This window comes from Cydia pomonella, chromosome 19, assembly GCF_033807575.1.
Source record: "Cydia pomonella isolate Wapato2018A chromosome 19, ilCydPomo1, whole genome shotgun sequence".
Taxonomy (NCBI): domain Eukaryota; kingdom Metazoa; phylum Arthropoda; class Insecta; order Lepidoptera; family Tortricidae; genus Cydia; species Cydia pomonella.
This window is the reverse complement of record NC_084721.1, coordinates 13080190-13095974: the sequence shown is the minus strand read 5'-3', so window position 1 is coordinate 13095974 and position 15785 is coordinate 13080190. Positions and strand designations below refer to the sequence as shown.

General features: G+C 37.4%; 1 protein-coding gene across 1 annotated transcript in view; it reads left to right on the top strand.

Moving 5' to 3' along the window:
* The window catches only part of LOC133528607 (uncharacterized), a 35506-nt gene extending 19961 nt beyond the window's left edge, over positions 1-15545 (top strand). Inside the window, 3 exon segments of the mRNA XM_061866053.1 lie at positions 10526-10704; positions 11095-11211; positions 11957-15545. Of these exon segments, the coding sequence (XP_061722037.1) occupies positions 10526-10704; positions 11095-11211; positions 11957-12102 (442 nt within the window). The 3' untranslated portion in view covers positions 12103-15545.
* The last annotated feature ends 240 nt before the right edge of the window (positions 15546-15785 follow it).

Sequence of the window (15785 nt, the reverse complement as noted above, 5' to 3'; positions counted from 1 at the left end):
TGTTATGTGAGTGTGTGTGTGTGTGTGTGTGTATGTATAAGCTGAAAGGAGATCCTCAATTTCTTCATATGTCAAAGTGACCAGCCAGTTTGTTACTTTCAATTTGCATTCTCTAAATGTCAATTTATAAATTCCAAGTAGCCTATTTATTTTGTTATATAATTTTGGGCTCAGATAGTGAAAAAGCCGTCCTGCTAGTACCAGGCGGAAACTATGAACCTCACAAACATGGTCTCTACGACGCCTATTCGAAGTATCATCCTTTATAAATTCAAGGGTTTTATGTTTCCTTATAATGACCTGTCTAATAAATAAACCTCTTACTGTTAATAGTTTGCATTCCTGATATAGTTTAGAAGTAGGATATAAAAAGGGTTTTTTTGTCATAACCTTTAATACAGCACGTTGAGCCCGCTCCACTTTCAAAAGTAAGGTTTTACCTGCCCCACCCCAAACACAAGCACAATAAGATAACAAGGACTGCGCCAGAGCAAAATATACAGTTCTCAGTGTTTCAGGACCGACCACAGACCTGAGGTTTCTAAATACGTATATAAGTTTTCTAATTTTTGTGTTCAGGCGCTCGATATGATGATGCCAGCGTAAATTGCAGTCTATCATTATACCTAAGTACTGAATACACTCGGAGTGAGTAAGGGGCATGCACGTGCAGGGAGAAGTCATGTCGGGGGCGGTGTTGTCCGAGCAGCTGTGAACCACAATTCTCATTGAACCAACTTCTGGTTGCATAGTCGAATTTGGGGTGAAGGTAAGGAATTTAGATTTTACTACATTTAGGGTTAGTAGGTTTGCAGTAAGCCAGGATGAGACACGTCGAAGTGCATTTTCAGCAGCAGATCTAGCACCCTCCCAGTCCTTACCATTTACAATCAACGCTGTGTCATCAGCATAAGTGATGATTTGACAATTTTTCAATTGAAGGGAGCACAAATCGTTAATATAAATCAGGAACAGAGTAGGCCCCAACACGCTACCTTGGGGTACTCCGTAATTTAATGGCAGCTCATTACTTCTAGTTTTATCAATAATAACTGTTTGTGACCGTTCAGACAGATAGCTTTGGAAAATATCCAACGCTAATCCTCTAATGCCGATAGCTTGCATCTTCCTAAGTAAAATAGACACTGAGACCGTGTCGAAAGCCTTCGACAGGTCTAGGAAGATGCCAATAGTCCTTCGCTTATTTTCTAGGTTCTTTACTATGTTATCTGTTAGAGCTACTACTGCGTCCTCGGTTGATTTGCCACTTCTAAAACCAAATTGGTTAGGAGCCAAGATACTATGTTTAGTCAGAAAGCCAATTAGACGTTTGTTTAGAATTTTTTCAAAGATTTTAGAGATACTAGTGAGAACAGAAATAGGACGATAGTTGTTGAGACTGTCTTTATTACCGCTTTTGTGGATCGGATGAACAAGAGCCTTTTTGAAAACAGAAGGAAAGTTACCATCGGCTATGCACAAATTAAAAATATACGTAAGTACCGGCACTAATTTACTACGGGTAGCTTTTAATACAGCTGTAGATATGCCATCGTATCCGATTGAGCAATTGTTTCTTAAGCTAAGAATAAGTCCTTCTATTTCTGCGTCGTCAGTATTTAAAATTGCCATGGAACTTATATTTTGACTAGAATTGTCCAAATTATATTCTTGTGGCAATATCGAATAATTTGTATTATTGTAGATATTTTGGGCGAGAGTGCTACCAATGCCAGCAAAAAATGTATTGACACTATTTACTGATGAGACAGGATCTGAACACAGGGACAATAGTTCATGTTGTGATTTTTTTACTTGCTGAATATTGGCTATCTGCTTTATCACATTCCATGTGTCTTTGGGCTTACCTTTGGCTTTATCCATAAGTTGTTTTTCGTAGTTTTGTTTAATATTTTTTAAAAGATTATTACAATAATTCCTGTAACGCGTGTATGTTGTTTTTAAAACATTGTTATTACTATCTTTTTTGTATTTGACATGAAGTTTATCACGGTTTTTAATACACCGTAAGAGACCGGGTGTAATCCATGGTTTCAGAGTGCGCTTTCTCCTAGGGATTGATATTGGGCTCGTACGTGATAAAACTAATGATGATAGTAAGTTAATAAGGGTTTCAGCTGCTAGGTTAGAGTCTTGAACAGTGAAAATGGCAGATAAGTCAGCATTTTGTATGTCTTCGATTAAGGCTGTCATATTCAGTCTTCCTGAGGATCTGTATGTGTGGCTTTCTGGTTTATATTTAGAGCACAAGACAACAGGAGCACGATCCGTTACAAAGGTGTTTAGTACCATAACAACCGCCTCTCTGTCTGTCTTCAACATTACATGATCCAAACAGTTTTCGTTACGGGTCGGAAAATTGTGGGCAGGGAGAAGACCATGGGAGGCCATGAAAAGAAGATAGTCGTCTACACGGGGGTCAGCTGAATTAGTACCAATATTAATGTTTAAGTCACCAATTATAGTGACAGACCGAAAGGAAGAAAGAAGGGACAGAGTGCTGCCCAGACTATTGATGAAATCGTGAGTGGAGTGGACAGCTGGAGAACGGTAAATGGCAATTATGGCAATATCAGGTTTTACTTTTACTAGTAAACAGTTAGCGTCGTGCAGTTTGGGCTCCTCAACAGTAGCAATAATTGTAGTTTTGACATATATTACTACGCTATCATTTTGATTAGTGTGTGTAGATCGATGAGCTTCGTAACCCGGTAAAACAGGAATGAATGGTGCCGAGTTTAACCAGCACTCAGATAGTATGATTAAGTCACATTGAAAGTCTATTCTCGCTAGCAAGATTAGAAAACCATTATAATTACAGTTTATACTTCTTATGTTTAGATGTAGGATTTTAAGATAGTCAGTTTGGGGCCCAATATAAGTCCCACACTCTTCTGGGTCGCATAGGTAGGCGTTAGCAATAGAAATGGCTTCGATTTCTTTAGATATCGTAGTTATGTCATCCATTATATAGATATAAAAGCGAAAACAAGTCTTGAGGGGAAATGTATATATGTAAAAGGTAATATTTGTAGCGTTTTAGAAATGTCTTATTGTTAAATTTATGCAATGAGACTAATGTGTGAGAACGACGAATACAAGAATCTGTAAGACTGTCGCAATCGTGTAAGTTACAAGTTATTAGTGCTATAGTGGGATGAATGTGAGGGTTTGAGAGTGTGATTTTGTAATGGAAGGCAGGCGACATTATAACGATTTGTTAGATGAGTTTCCCAAACGCAGTTATTCCTTGCAGCTAATTTTCTTTTCGCCGTTATTCACAGTCGCAAATTTTCCCACTTTTTTAATTTCCCTGTCTTACTATTTCTCGGTAGCGACTTTTATGATCGCATTTGTTCACAAACGCATTTTTTCACTTTCGTTTTATTACTCTGTAGTATAGTTTTTTGCTCGCAATATTTTCCAAAACGATTTTTTTACATGCTTGAATTTGTTTACAAACGCGTTTTTAGGGTTCCCTTATAGTTTCGCCATGTCCGTCTGTCTGTCCGTCTGTCTGTCTGTCTGTCTGTCTGTCTGTCTGTCTGTCCGAGGCTTTGCTCCGTGGTCGTTAGTGCTAGAAAGCTGAAATTTGGCATGGATATATAAATCAATAAAGCCGACAAAGTCGTACAATAAAATCTAAAAATTTAATTTTTTTTAGGGTACCTCCCCTACACGTAAAGTGGGGGTGAATTTTTTTTTTCACTTCAACCCTAGAGTGTGGGGTGGGGTGAACCATAGGTCCAAAAAATATGAAAAAAATCGTGAAAGTAGAGCTTAAGAAAGACATTAAATGAAAACTATAGCGGACATGATCAGTTTAGCTGTTTTTGAGTTATCGCAAAAAGTTTTCCCTTCATAGTAAAAAGACTTATTTTAATTAGGTACTGATTATGCAAATTTGCCTATTTGTTTAACTCAGGTGAAAGGTTCCGTTTCATCCCTTGGTTAACAATTCACTATACTTTAAGCTCCAGTTTAGCTTATTGTGACGGAAGAGTAACTACGGAACCCTACACTGAGCATGGCCCGACATGCTCTTGGCCGGTTTTATTTTATTATTGTAATAATTAGGAGCAAAAAACAGATTTCATCAAAAATAAAGATAAATCTATTATATATATTGCAGATAAATAAGATATGTCAAAAAAGCGGGAATTTTTCACTCGCTCACTAATCTGAGCAAATAATGTAGCCGCGTTTAGTAGAATATTAGTGATATTAGTAATTTTCGGAATATCCCGATTTTCGGAATTAGCCGAGTGTACCTTACATTAAAAGATTAATATGGGTGCTACACAATTTTTTTAAAATATTATGATTATTTTTACATAAATACAAATTCGACTTTTTTCAAATTATATATAATATATCCCCCCCCCCCCCTTCACCCCTCTGGTAGCTGGCCGCGGACATTAAAATAACACGACAAGACGAAAAAAACGGAACAGTGAGAAAACTATTAGGAAATATGGCTACGGGTGAAAAAAACAGAAAAAAAACACAAAACGAAACAAAAATAATTTATAAATTAACTGCAGGTTAAAAGTCAGACAAAAAAATATCAGAAACAGAAGCAAAGCGACTGTAAAAATAAGCTGCAGAGGAAAAAATAACTGCAGGTTAAAATTCAGACAAAAAAATATCAGAAACAGAAGCAAAGCGACTGTAAAAATAAGCTGCAGAGGAAAAATTAACTGCAGGTTAAAATTCAGACAAAAAAAAATCGGAATCAGAAGCAAAGCGACTGTAAAAATAAGCTGCAGAGAAAAAAAGTGTTTAGGATAATCGCTTTCGGGAAAAAATGCGAAAAGAAAATTAGCTGCAAGGAATAACTGCGTTTGGGAAACTCATCTAACAAATCGGACAAGAGAAAGTAAGCAGTAAATCTGTTTCATATAAACAAGGCATAATGAGGTGATCATGTGTAAATGTGTTTACGATTGAAGTTTGTTCAGTCTGTGAGTATTGTGTGAGGCACGAGGTTTTGGTGTAAGAAATATGTTGGCAGCACGTGATATAATTTTTACAAATAACAGAAGCTAAAAAACTAAATACACATAAAATAAAGCTTGTTACACTTACTATGAGTATAAAATCTTGATAAAGACGAATAATAGACATGCAAAAATTAAAATACATAGGGTCTAGTCATACTAAGCGGGTCTTAAGGATATCCAGCTTGAGGTCGGCTTCGCATGCTATATGAAGAGGTTTGCCGCCTTCTGTCAGACGGACGTACACCTTACCGCGATAGGTCCAGTATGCACAGTCGTTGGTACCGGCAAACATGCGTGCAAGGTAAAGCAGCCTCCTAGTTTTTGGCGGTAAGTTTTCAGAGATGTACACAGGGGCTGGAGGGCAGTTGAGGCCAATGCTACTGGTATTAAATTTGTTTCCGCTGTTTTGTTTATTGTAGCTTTTGATTGCGGTCAGTATTTTTTCTTTTTTAATGACTGAAGTAAGCTCCACAACAATTGGTTTGTTCGCATTTGTTGTATTGACACGGAACACGTCTCGGACATCAGCTGGTTGCACGTCAAGTTGTAAGGCCTTTGCGGTATCAAGTACCACCTTTGTTAGATCATCCTTTGTTTCAAATTGTTTAATAACAGGGATATTCTTGATTTCAAAGTTTGCCGATCGGCTTATTCGTTCCAGGTCCTCAATCTTGCATTCTAGGGTTTGTATGTACTCACGGTCAGCACGGCGTTCATTTTCCAAACATGACAATTTGTTTTTCATGTCCTCGTACTCTGCGGAGATAAAATCAATGGACGCACTAATTTTATTATTCTGCTGTTTTAATTCGTCAAAAGACCTTTGCAGGGAGTCTAACTTTCCATTTTGTTGAACTTGGAATTGAGAAAACATCGTTTTCATTTGGTCCATAACGTCTGACATAGTTGGCTCGTCGTCTCTCTTGCGCTTTGACCTGTGAGTGACGTTACGGCGGCGCTCGTCGCGATCTGAGGCCGACATACCAGCCTGGCTCGATTCAGAGTCGTTTCCGCTCACCGATTCGTGTATTGAGGGTGTTTGTAAAGCCGCCCTCTGTGGCTGCGGCTGCGGGTTCAGCTTCTGCGACATGCCTTCTGTGGCCGGCGATTTCGGTGGAGTGCGTTTTAGTGGCATTCTAGGCGCTCGATATACTAGGCAATCAGCAATATTAAGAGATGATACAATCTTGAGTTTAGTTAGTGGAAGGCCGAGGAAGTGATTGCGAGCCGTACTTTGTTGTGGCGTAGGAACCAGGGGAGCAACAGTTATAAGGAAATAGCACTCAAGTGAACAATGACAGTACTTTTCATACACACTCAGTAAAATAAAACCATACAAACAGTTCAACTATCTCAGTTCAATTCACAACTTAGGGACGATGCAGGCGATAGGTACCAGGAGAGCAGCAAAGCGAAGTGGTGTAGCATGCGCTCGCGCCGGTAACGGTGCGTAGCACACAAGCGGCGAAGTAAGATAACTATAGCTGTCTCTTTCTTGCTAACGTGAGTGGTAGTGTCCTTGTTACGCCGATACTACTCACAGTTTGCGCAGCTGTTATGCGATCCTAGTTGTTTACGGCGAATATTCACTGTTTAAATTTAATTTATTTTATGAAATAATACATTTTTAATTTATTTTTAATGAGCGTACGTATAGTCTACACGTCTACTCCTTACGGAGGTCCGGGGGGAGAGGAAAATGTGACGTAATGGTATGGATATTTTAGGATATCTTTTTTTAATGCTAGGGTGGAGAAGATTCTAAGTAGAATGAACCTAAGAAAGTCCAAATTTGTAAGTCAGATTTTCGGGTATTTTTAAAAAAAAAAAAAACGCTGTTTTGTTCTAAAATTAAATCAATCCCTTACTGCCCAGCCTTTAAAAAAGTAGGTACTATATTACAGTAGAATTAAAACATTTTTTACGATACATTTAATTAAATTACAGTGAGTTACAAAATTGCATGGCCTTCTATTTATAACCATTATAAAAAGAAATGAGATATTTACCATGTTTGTTTATATTATTGATTTCCCGATATTTTGACACAACTAGAAGTTTCACACAATGCCTAGAGATAGAAAATTATTTATTTATTTTATTTATTGTCAATTTCATTCAACGGATCACATCATATCCAATTTATGTGTTTATGTATTGCATTGTTTTCTACCTAGTTGGTTATTAAATTCTGTTACTGCAATAATCTTTATCTACATAAAATATACCAACGAAAGTTTAATAAAGTATATATTAAAATGAAGTACACAAAATCAGGAATTACATATGACAATATCATTCAAAATCGCCTCCTCTGGCTTTGACACAGGCCCTCAAACGACGAGGCCAGTCATCAATAGCGGCACGCACGATTGTCATGTCTAATTCCGTCACTGTCTTAACTATGGCCCGCCTGAGGGAGTTAAGATTTGTGTGGGGTTTAGCACAGGCTTTCTCCTCAATAACCTGCTATATGGCATAATCCAGGGGGTTAAGGTCCGGGCTGGAGGACGGCCAGTCTTCGTGGGCAATAAAGTCAATTTTGTTCCTTCGAAACCAGGCTTGAGTTGTTTTTGCCTTACGTGCAGGAGCTGAGTCCTGTTCAAAGATCCATGGCTGGTTTTGAAATAGGGTGTGGCTTAAGGGCTTCACTATTGGTTCAAGAACGGGTTCCAGTTTCCGGTTTTCACACCTTTTTCACAGAAATGAATCTGTGTTAGACCTGAGTATGACACACCCAAAATCATGTTTGGCGGGTGCCCACATTTGTGCAACGCAATAGGGTTGTTTCCATCTACAAATCTTAGGGCATAATTGTATCCCAATAAATTCTTTTGGATTATAAGAACATGTTAAACTACTTTTAGGGGACCTGTAATGACCATATTTTTGTAAATATTGAATTTAAAATATCTTTTGGCACACGTCACGTGACCAAACTCGAAACGTCATTGAAGATTCTGATGACGTCACAACTCTCGGATTGACACTGTTGACAGTTAGGCGTTTAACAACAAATGACAAATATCAGTTGACAGTTCGTATCTTCTACGTGTGTATGTAGTTATGTGTCAAACCATATACTGTGACGTCACACAATTTTCAAAGAGCGTTTTGGGCGCGAAAGCATCTGTCAAAATATATTTTGTTAATTTAACATATTTAAAGCCGTTTTTAGTATAAAAGCTGAATTTTAAGGCAACTTTTAGTTAATATAGAAAGTGATACCAGCGTTTCAAAAAATTGGAATACGATTCTCTTTTAGGCCCCAATTCATTATAGATACGACGAGATAAGCGTTATGTGTGGTATATAATTATAGCTCACAAATCCACCACATTATGTCATTTTTTATTTTTTCGGTAGCATTTGTTTTAACGGAAATAAAGAGGTTGCAAATCGAGTAACAGAACTTCAGAACAGATATCATTTGATATTTACCAGTCGCTTTTCGGTGAAGGAAAACATCGTGAAGAAACTGGACTAATCTCAACAAGGCTTAGTTTTACCCTCTGGGTTGGAAGGTCAGATGGCAGTGGCTTTCGTAAAAACTAGTGCCTACGCCAAATCTTGGGATTAGTTGTCAAAGCGGACCCCAAGCTCCATTGAGCCGTGGCAATATGCTGGGACAACGCTAGGAAGAAAGAAAGAAATCGAGTAACAGAACTTAGTAACCAACTAGGTATAATAGTTATGATGTAAATGTCCATATCATGTTGGAGTCATATAACTAATTATTCAAGATCAATACACTTAGCTCCCTTAGGTATTCGCCTAAGTACAATCTCGGGCAAAATTGAGTTTTATAAAAGTGAACTAGTTTCTAGGTCATATTTTCTATGAATTGGTCATTTTTGTAGACTCCAATTACAGTTACACTTTTCTTGGTTTTTCGCGGACCAGAATATCGATGATTTTTGTAACTTGATTTAGACGTTGCTATCATTTTCAAACCAAAAGCACATAAATTCACAATTCAGAACATGCGGCAGCGTTGTTTTCTATCAAGTACCTCAAGCACCAGGGCGGCTACCGGGAAAATCGAAATTCGTCAATTTCGGGCATTTTTCTCTGTCACTCTAATTACATCTTAGTGAGAGTAAAAGAGAAAGATCCCCGCAATTTGCGAATTTCGGTTTTCGCGGTAGGCCCCCAGGTCCTGTCAAGTTTCAGCAGTGTTGCCAGGTGAGCGGAAGAGAATTATCGTACTTGAGTGTCAATATTATTGTACCGTTGAAAAAAATATCGTACGCCAATCAAAAAGGCAGCCCCTAAAAATGTCTAGCAAAATAAGCTTAAATTTCGAATTAATAATAAAAAAAGACAATTTTCGTCTAAATTGCGCAAAAAATCTGTTTATGTTTGTGTATTTTTGGGATAGACTCAAACGGTATACAGGAAATTGTGACATTTTAAACTTTAAACTTACACCTAGGAGCCGAACACCCAAAAGATACTAATTTTAGCCTATTTCTGAGAGAAAGTGTCATATTTTGCTTCAAATTACTAGACTTTTAAGGTGGCATCATCCAAGGGCTGAAATTATAGTACTTTAGTGTACGATAATGCTCTTTGGAACATTACGTCACACCGGGGCCCAAATTATGGTACATGTACGACAATTATCGTACGCCTGGTCACAGTGTGTCAGTGTCGACAGAGTCAGCTAAAAACGCGTCAAACATCGCAACGTCGCGCCGATGGCCGCCCGAGGCACGGAGTGGCAACGTCGCAATGTATTTGTACACGACATTTGTCACACACACATGAGTAAAATTTATAAAAATATAACGTTGATTATTGCATGATTTCTGTATGAAACAAAGTTTTTCTATTAATTTAGCGCAAATGAATATTCGAAAGTAGATAGATGCGCAACTATTTATGTAATAATATTGTGTAATTAATTAATAAATAGCGATTGTTTTTTGTATGAAAATCGAACCACCTTAAGTGGACTCAAGGCCTGTGTTATCGCAAAATTGGAAATATTCGTAAATCCGTTTGTAAACAGGATAATTGGCATAGTTTCAATTTGTTTGTTGTTTTGGATTAGGTATTTCCTTTGAGACGTTTTTGGGTTTATTGACTAATCGTTCTAGTTTTGTTTACGTACACAAGCAGCAGAAAAAGTTACAATGCGAACGAAGCGTTTGATAATAACTTTAAAGCATGTGCATTTTGACTTCCTTACCTGCTTGCAAGTGTCCGATCGAAACCGGAATTCTTGCCGAAACCGAAGGTTCAGTTTTGCTCTAATTTCGGTCGAAACCGGACCTTACGGAGTTGATTTTAGTAGAAGATGGCTAGTTATTGAAGGGTGGCCAGTTTTTGACACATACTATATTCTACTACTATTTCAATAGTCAATTATTTTACTAAATATGTTGATTATTTATATAGGCTTTACATTATTTTCGTGGTAATACCTTGCATGTATTTCATAAATACATTAATATGAACGTATTGTTTTAACACGACACTTATGGTCTTTTTTCCAGAGCTATAGAAGAGCTAGGCGGTCTGGAGTTAGAGAACGACTACCCGTATGAAGCTACTGATGATAAATGCGTGTTCAACAAGACCCTCTCCAGGGTGCAGATCAGTGGTGCCGTCAACATCTCCTCGAACGAGACGGAGATGGCGCAGTGGCTTGTCGCAAACGGACCCATTTCTATCGGTAAGTACACACGAGGACACATGCGTTGTCAGCATGACCGTGTTGACAGATCTCTGTGAACACTGGCTGAAGTTAGCAACTACTCGTATGTAGATGATAAATGTGAGTTCAATAAGACCCTCCAGTCCTGTGTGCAGATTAGCGGCGCCGTCCATAACTCCTCGAAAGAGACGCAGACTTCTCAAACGGACCCATTTCTATCGGTACGTACGTGTGTACACACGAGGACACATGCGTAGCTCGGTTTTACTCTAGCACTGAACACGGGATGGACTACCTCTATAAGATGATAAATAGATGAGCATGTATTCATCATGATCATTATTTAAACGTTATTCTCTTCAGCAGCATACGAAAACATAAATTAATATTATTTATTATTATTTGCAGGTATAAACGCAAACGCGATGCAATTTTACGTCGGTGGCGTCTCGCACCCGTGGAAGGCGCTCTGCAGCCCCAAGAACCTGGATCATGGAGTGCTGATTGTTGGCTTCGGGATCAAAGGTAACATATATTTCAATTCTACTTACACTTTATTGGCAACCAACAATGTACCCTTTTTATTTCGAATAGAGAGTAGTAGAGTAGAGTAGGTAGACTTGGGCTTCATTGTAACTTACATGATTTGTTTTTTACATCATTTCGTTACTTATATTCCGGCGTGGTTCCGGTCGCCTTTCTGCTATTTCTAGGAATTAGATATAAACAGCTGTTTGTATGAAAATCACTGTTTTTAAGCCAAACAATATTTACCACTTAAGATAATTGAAAGGTGACGAAACGAACTCCTTGAAAACCAAAGATAATTTGAAATAGTTGTGGATTGTCAAAGAACACTTTGTAGGCACGTAAATTTAAGGCGCCATCGCTCGAAACGATGCCGCCATACTTTTTGATATTTAACAAATGTAACACTTATCATTGAACGAATAAGGATCAAAATCAAATGGCGTTAAAAGGTTTTAATTATGCGTCGAAAGATGATTCCACCTCTATTTTAAATTCTATTATCTTTGGTAAAACGGAACCATCGAATTTGGGCTCCTTCTACAGGGGGTATGACAATAAGCAATAATGAATCTGATACAATGTTTTACAGTTCGTTGAAACATTTTCGAGTCAAACCCAAGAAAACTAACTAACTTACTTACTTGGCTGGTGCGATGACCCAAAATGAGTCTTGGCCTCCAACACAAGAGCACGCCACTTTTCTCGCTAGAAAACGAACTAAACAACCTTTTAATTCCAGAATACCCGCTCTTCCACAAACACCTACCGTACTGGATAGTGAAGAACTCGTGGGGCAAGTGGTGGGGCGAGCAGGGCTACTACCGCGTGTACCGCGGCGACGGCACGTGCGGCCTCAACATGATGGCCAGCAGCGCCGTCATCTAATAATTACCTAATTGGAAAACCTATACCCCCTTATTCATAAACGTACGGAAAGTGGAGATAAGGAACGAAATCTCCATGTACCAAAAAGAAAGTGTCATCAAAAAACTTTAAATAGGTGGCGCTACAATACCTAGAGTACTTGAACAAAAAAATCAAATCATAGACAGCGCAATTCACTCCGTTAATAACGCCTAGATTCTCTGATTTAGCTACTCTAGCGCTCCTCTGGAGAGATTTGGAACTATTATTTATAGCTGACGGCTGGACACTTTTGCAACAGTTCTACCATAAGAGATGCCACTCCTCTTAATTCCACACTCCATACATAAACGTCTACTAAAGTTGACAAGCCGCTAATAATCGTTTGTCCCTTTCCATCATAATACTAACTACTTGTACTTGTCTTACCGTTTTTATTTCGAAACCTATTTTGTTACTTTAGCTGTAAGTTTTCCCAAGAAATAAAATAAAATAAAAAATCAAAATAAAATCATACCAATACGTCGGAAAGCGACAAACGATTATTAGCGGCTTTGTTAACTTTAGTAGACGTTAATTTTTAACAAGCAGAAACGTCTGTGAACGATGCTATTAAGCTTGGAATAAATTTAAAAGTGGAAAAATTACTGTCTGGGGTGTGACTTGAACTCACGGCCTCTAGATCGATACTCCAACGCTCTGCCATCTGAGCCACCAAGACCTCATCCATAGGCAGCAAATTTTTCCACCATACGGCGATCAAGTCTCACCCAAGACAGTAATTTTTCCACTTTTAAATTTATTCTAAGTTTAGTAGACGTTTATGAATAAGGGGGATAGTCAGTAAAGAATGTTGTTAGTACATTAACTTGTACAAACGATTAGTACTGGACATAGAGAAATATAAGTTAAGAAAGAGTGGTAACTCCATACATCAGTTTTCTTACCAAAACGCGAGTTATTTCGTAGTTGACATCTAACGTCTAGTAGTGGATTTATCAGTACTGATACTTGACACTAGATGTCACAAGTGTCGTGGGTGACGAAAAATGTATTGCCAAAACAATCTACAACTACTTAATATTACAAGCAGAAGGAGTTCAAAATAGAGTTCCAGTTAATCCGGTTATAATATTAGCTGAAAATTGTTGAGCATTAGAGTTTTCGTTCGTCGCGACATCTATTGTCTACTAGCAGTACTGTATAAATTCCGCTACTTGACGCTAGATGTCGAGCTACTCTTTCTTTACTTATATTTCTGTATGGTACTGGATTGCGAGCTTTTGAGGTGTACGGGTTCTGCCGTTACCGTGGCCAAGGCCCGTGGTCATCAGGATGGCAAGCGGTGACGATGTGTAGCTACTTTTATATTTTACACGGTTAACTGACAATTCGTAAAACATATTGCAAAAATATAAGATTCATCGATGATCAATTGATCAGTGTTGTTAGTATATTGACTTCAACAAACGTCTAGTACTGGATAATTAGCTGTGGGGCGAGAAAAGTTAATTATGCACAGATTTTACGCCGACAAATTGTAGCAATCTGACGTTTATAGTGGCACTCTCACATTCTGTCACTTGCCGAGTGGGTGTAGAGTAATACAAGTCTGAATCTATGTACGAAAAACTATATCCCAAATCCAAGTACTAAAATATCGTTTTACTATTTATTCAGCAATACGTATATCTAGTATAGTCGACGTTAAAGCCATTTTTAACATTTTGCACCCTAATTCATTGCAATTAGCATGTATGTAATTTCGATCGCTAATACAAAATGTGCCTTAGAATACAATCGTAGGAGTAAAGAAAAATTGGGGGCCATCCAAGAGACAAATCGTTTATAGGAAATTATCTGATAGGCCACGGCCGCGTGCTCATACAAACTTAGTCCCCGTTTTCCTCTATGGATGTTGACAGTATGGAAAATGTTTTTATATATTTTGATGTGTATTAACCATAGCTATGCCTATTAAACAAGCTACAATACACATTGCATCTGTCATCCAAAAATATTTTTAATGTTCAATTGGCAATGTGGCGTCGATACACGTTTGTCATTTTGGCTACGGCCCCTGAATCACACCGACTTTGACCGAAGGGAATTCGAAATAGAGGTGGATTGTCAAAGAAAACTTTGTAGCCACAGTAAATTTACTGCCACCTTTTGACAATGCTTAAAACTTTTAGTATGACATTTGACATTGATCCTTATTCTTTCACTGATGTGTTAAATTTGTTAAATATAAAAAAAAGTGGTGCCATCTTACCGGGCATAGGCCAAAAGTTGTGGCGCCATCGCTCGAAACGATTCCGCCACTTCTTTGACCTTTGATCTATTAGATGGCGCCACTTTTTGATGTTTAACAAATTTAACACATATCAGTGAAAGAATAAGGATTAAAGTCAAAGCGCGTTCTAAAAGTTGTAATCATGTGTTGAAAGATGGCAGTAAATTTACTGTGGCTAGAAAGTTTTCTTTGACAATCCAGATCTATTTCCATCTTTGCTTTGACTAAAGGTTGACCGTATTATTTTATATAATTGAAACATACTCAGAGTGTCATAAATTGTCATTTATTTGTTATCGTTAAAACTCAAATGTGTATTTAATAATGTAAGTTTGTAACCGCCAATATGAATAAAATAGTCAAAAATATGACGCCAAAAGTAAATAATATTAAAAATGTAGACATTGTGTTTTGTTTAAAAATTTGACGATGTAAAGAAAGTAAGCGCCTGTTGCTATCTCTACCGCACGCACATAATTATATTGCTGTCACGTTTGCACAATGTCATTGACCGCCGGCTTCATGGGCCCGACTGCAATATAATTACGCGTGCGCGATAGAGATAGGCAGATACGGGTCAATGTACGAAATTCCTCTTGCTAAGCGTCTTTTCTTTAGAAATGAATGAATGAATGAATGAAATTTATTCCAGAAAATTATTTCCATCCAAATGTCAACCCGGTCTTCCGAAACAAAAATTTACTATTTATTTCTGTGCAGGACTGATTTTTTTTTAAAGATTTTTCCTCGTTATAACTATGTTATTTTGCTTTCTTATGATTTTGAATCTTTGCTAGTCCAAAATTATGTCATTAATTTTGTTATTATAATTTAATTTATAAGTCTTCTCTTACATATATCTTTTAGAGACCGAATATCGGTATTTTTTATATTCATTGTGTCCCATAAACTCTTGTAACCAATCTTATGATATATTTACGTAACTATTTAAACAAGAAATAAATACTTATGAATGACTGTAGTTCACTTAAGACACTCAAGAGCAATCAGGACACTTTATATGGATAATTTATACAAAGTGACCCGTTCTTATTTCTCTTGGGTGTATATTTTGTTAAGCATAATATAAAAAAAGTAAGTTATTTAAGAAGAAACTTTTGTATACTGGTAATTATGAATCTCGTAATATACGAATTTGAAATAAATACTAACTTGTTTTTTATTAGGGTTCCGTAGCCAAATGGTAAAAAACGGAACACTTATGGATTCGTCATGTCTGTCTGTCTGTCTGTCCGTCCGTATGTCACAGCCACTTTTTTCTGAAACTATAATAACTATGCTGTTGAAACTTGGTAAGTAGATGTATTTTGTGAACCGTATTAAGATTTTCACACAAAAATAGAAAAAAACAATAAATTTTACAAAAACAAAATACTTAGAACTGAAA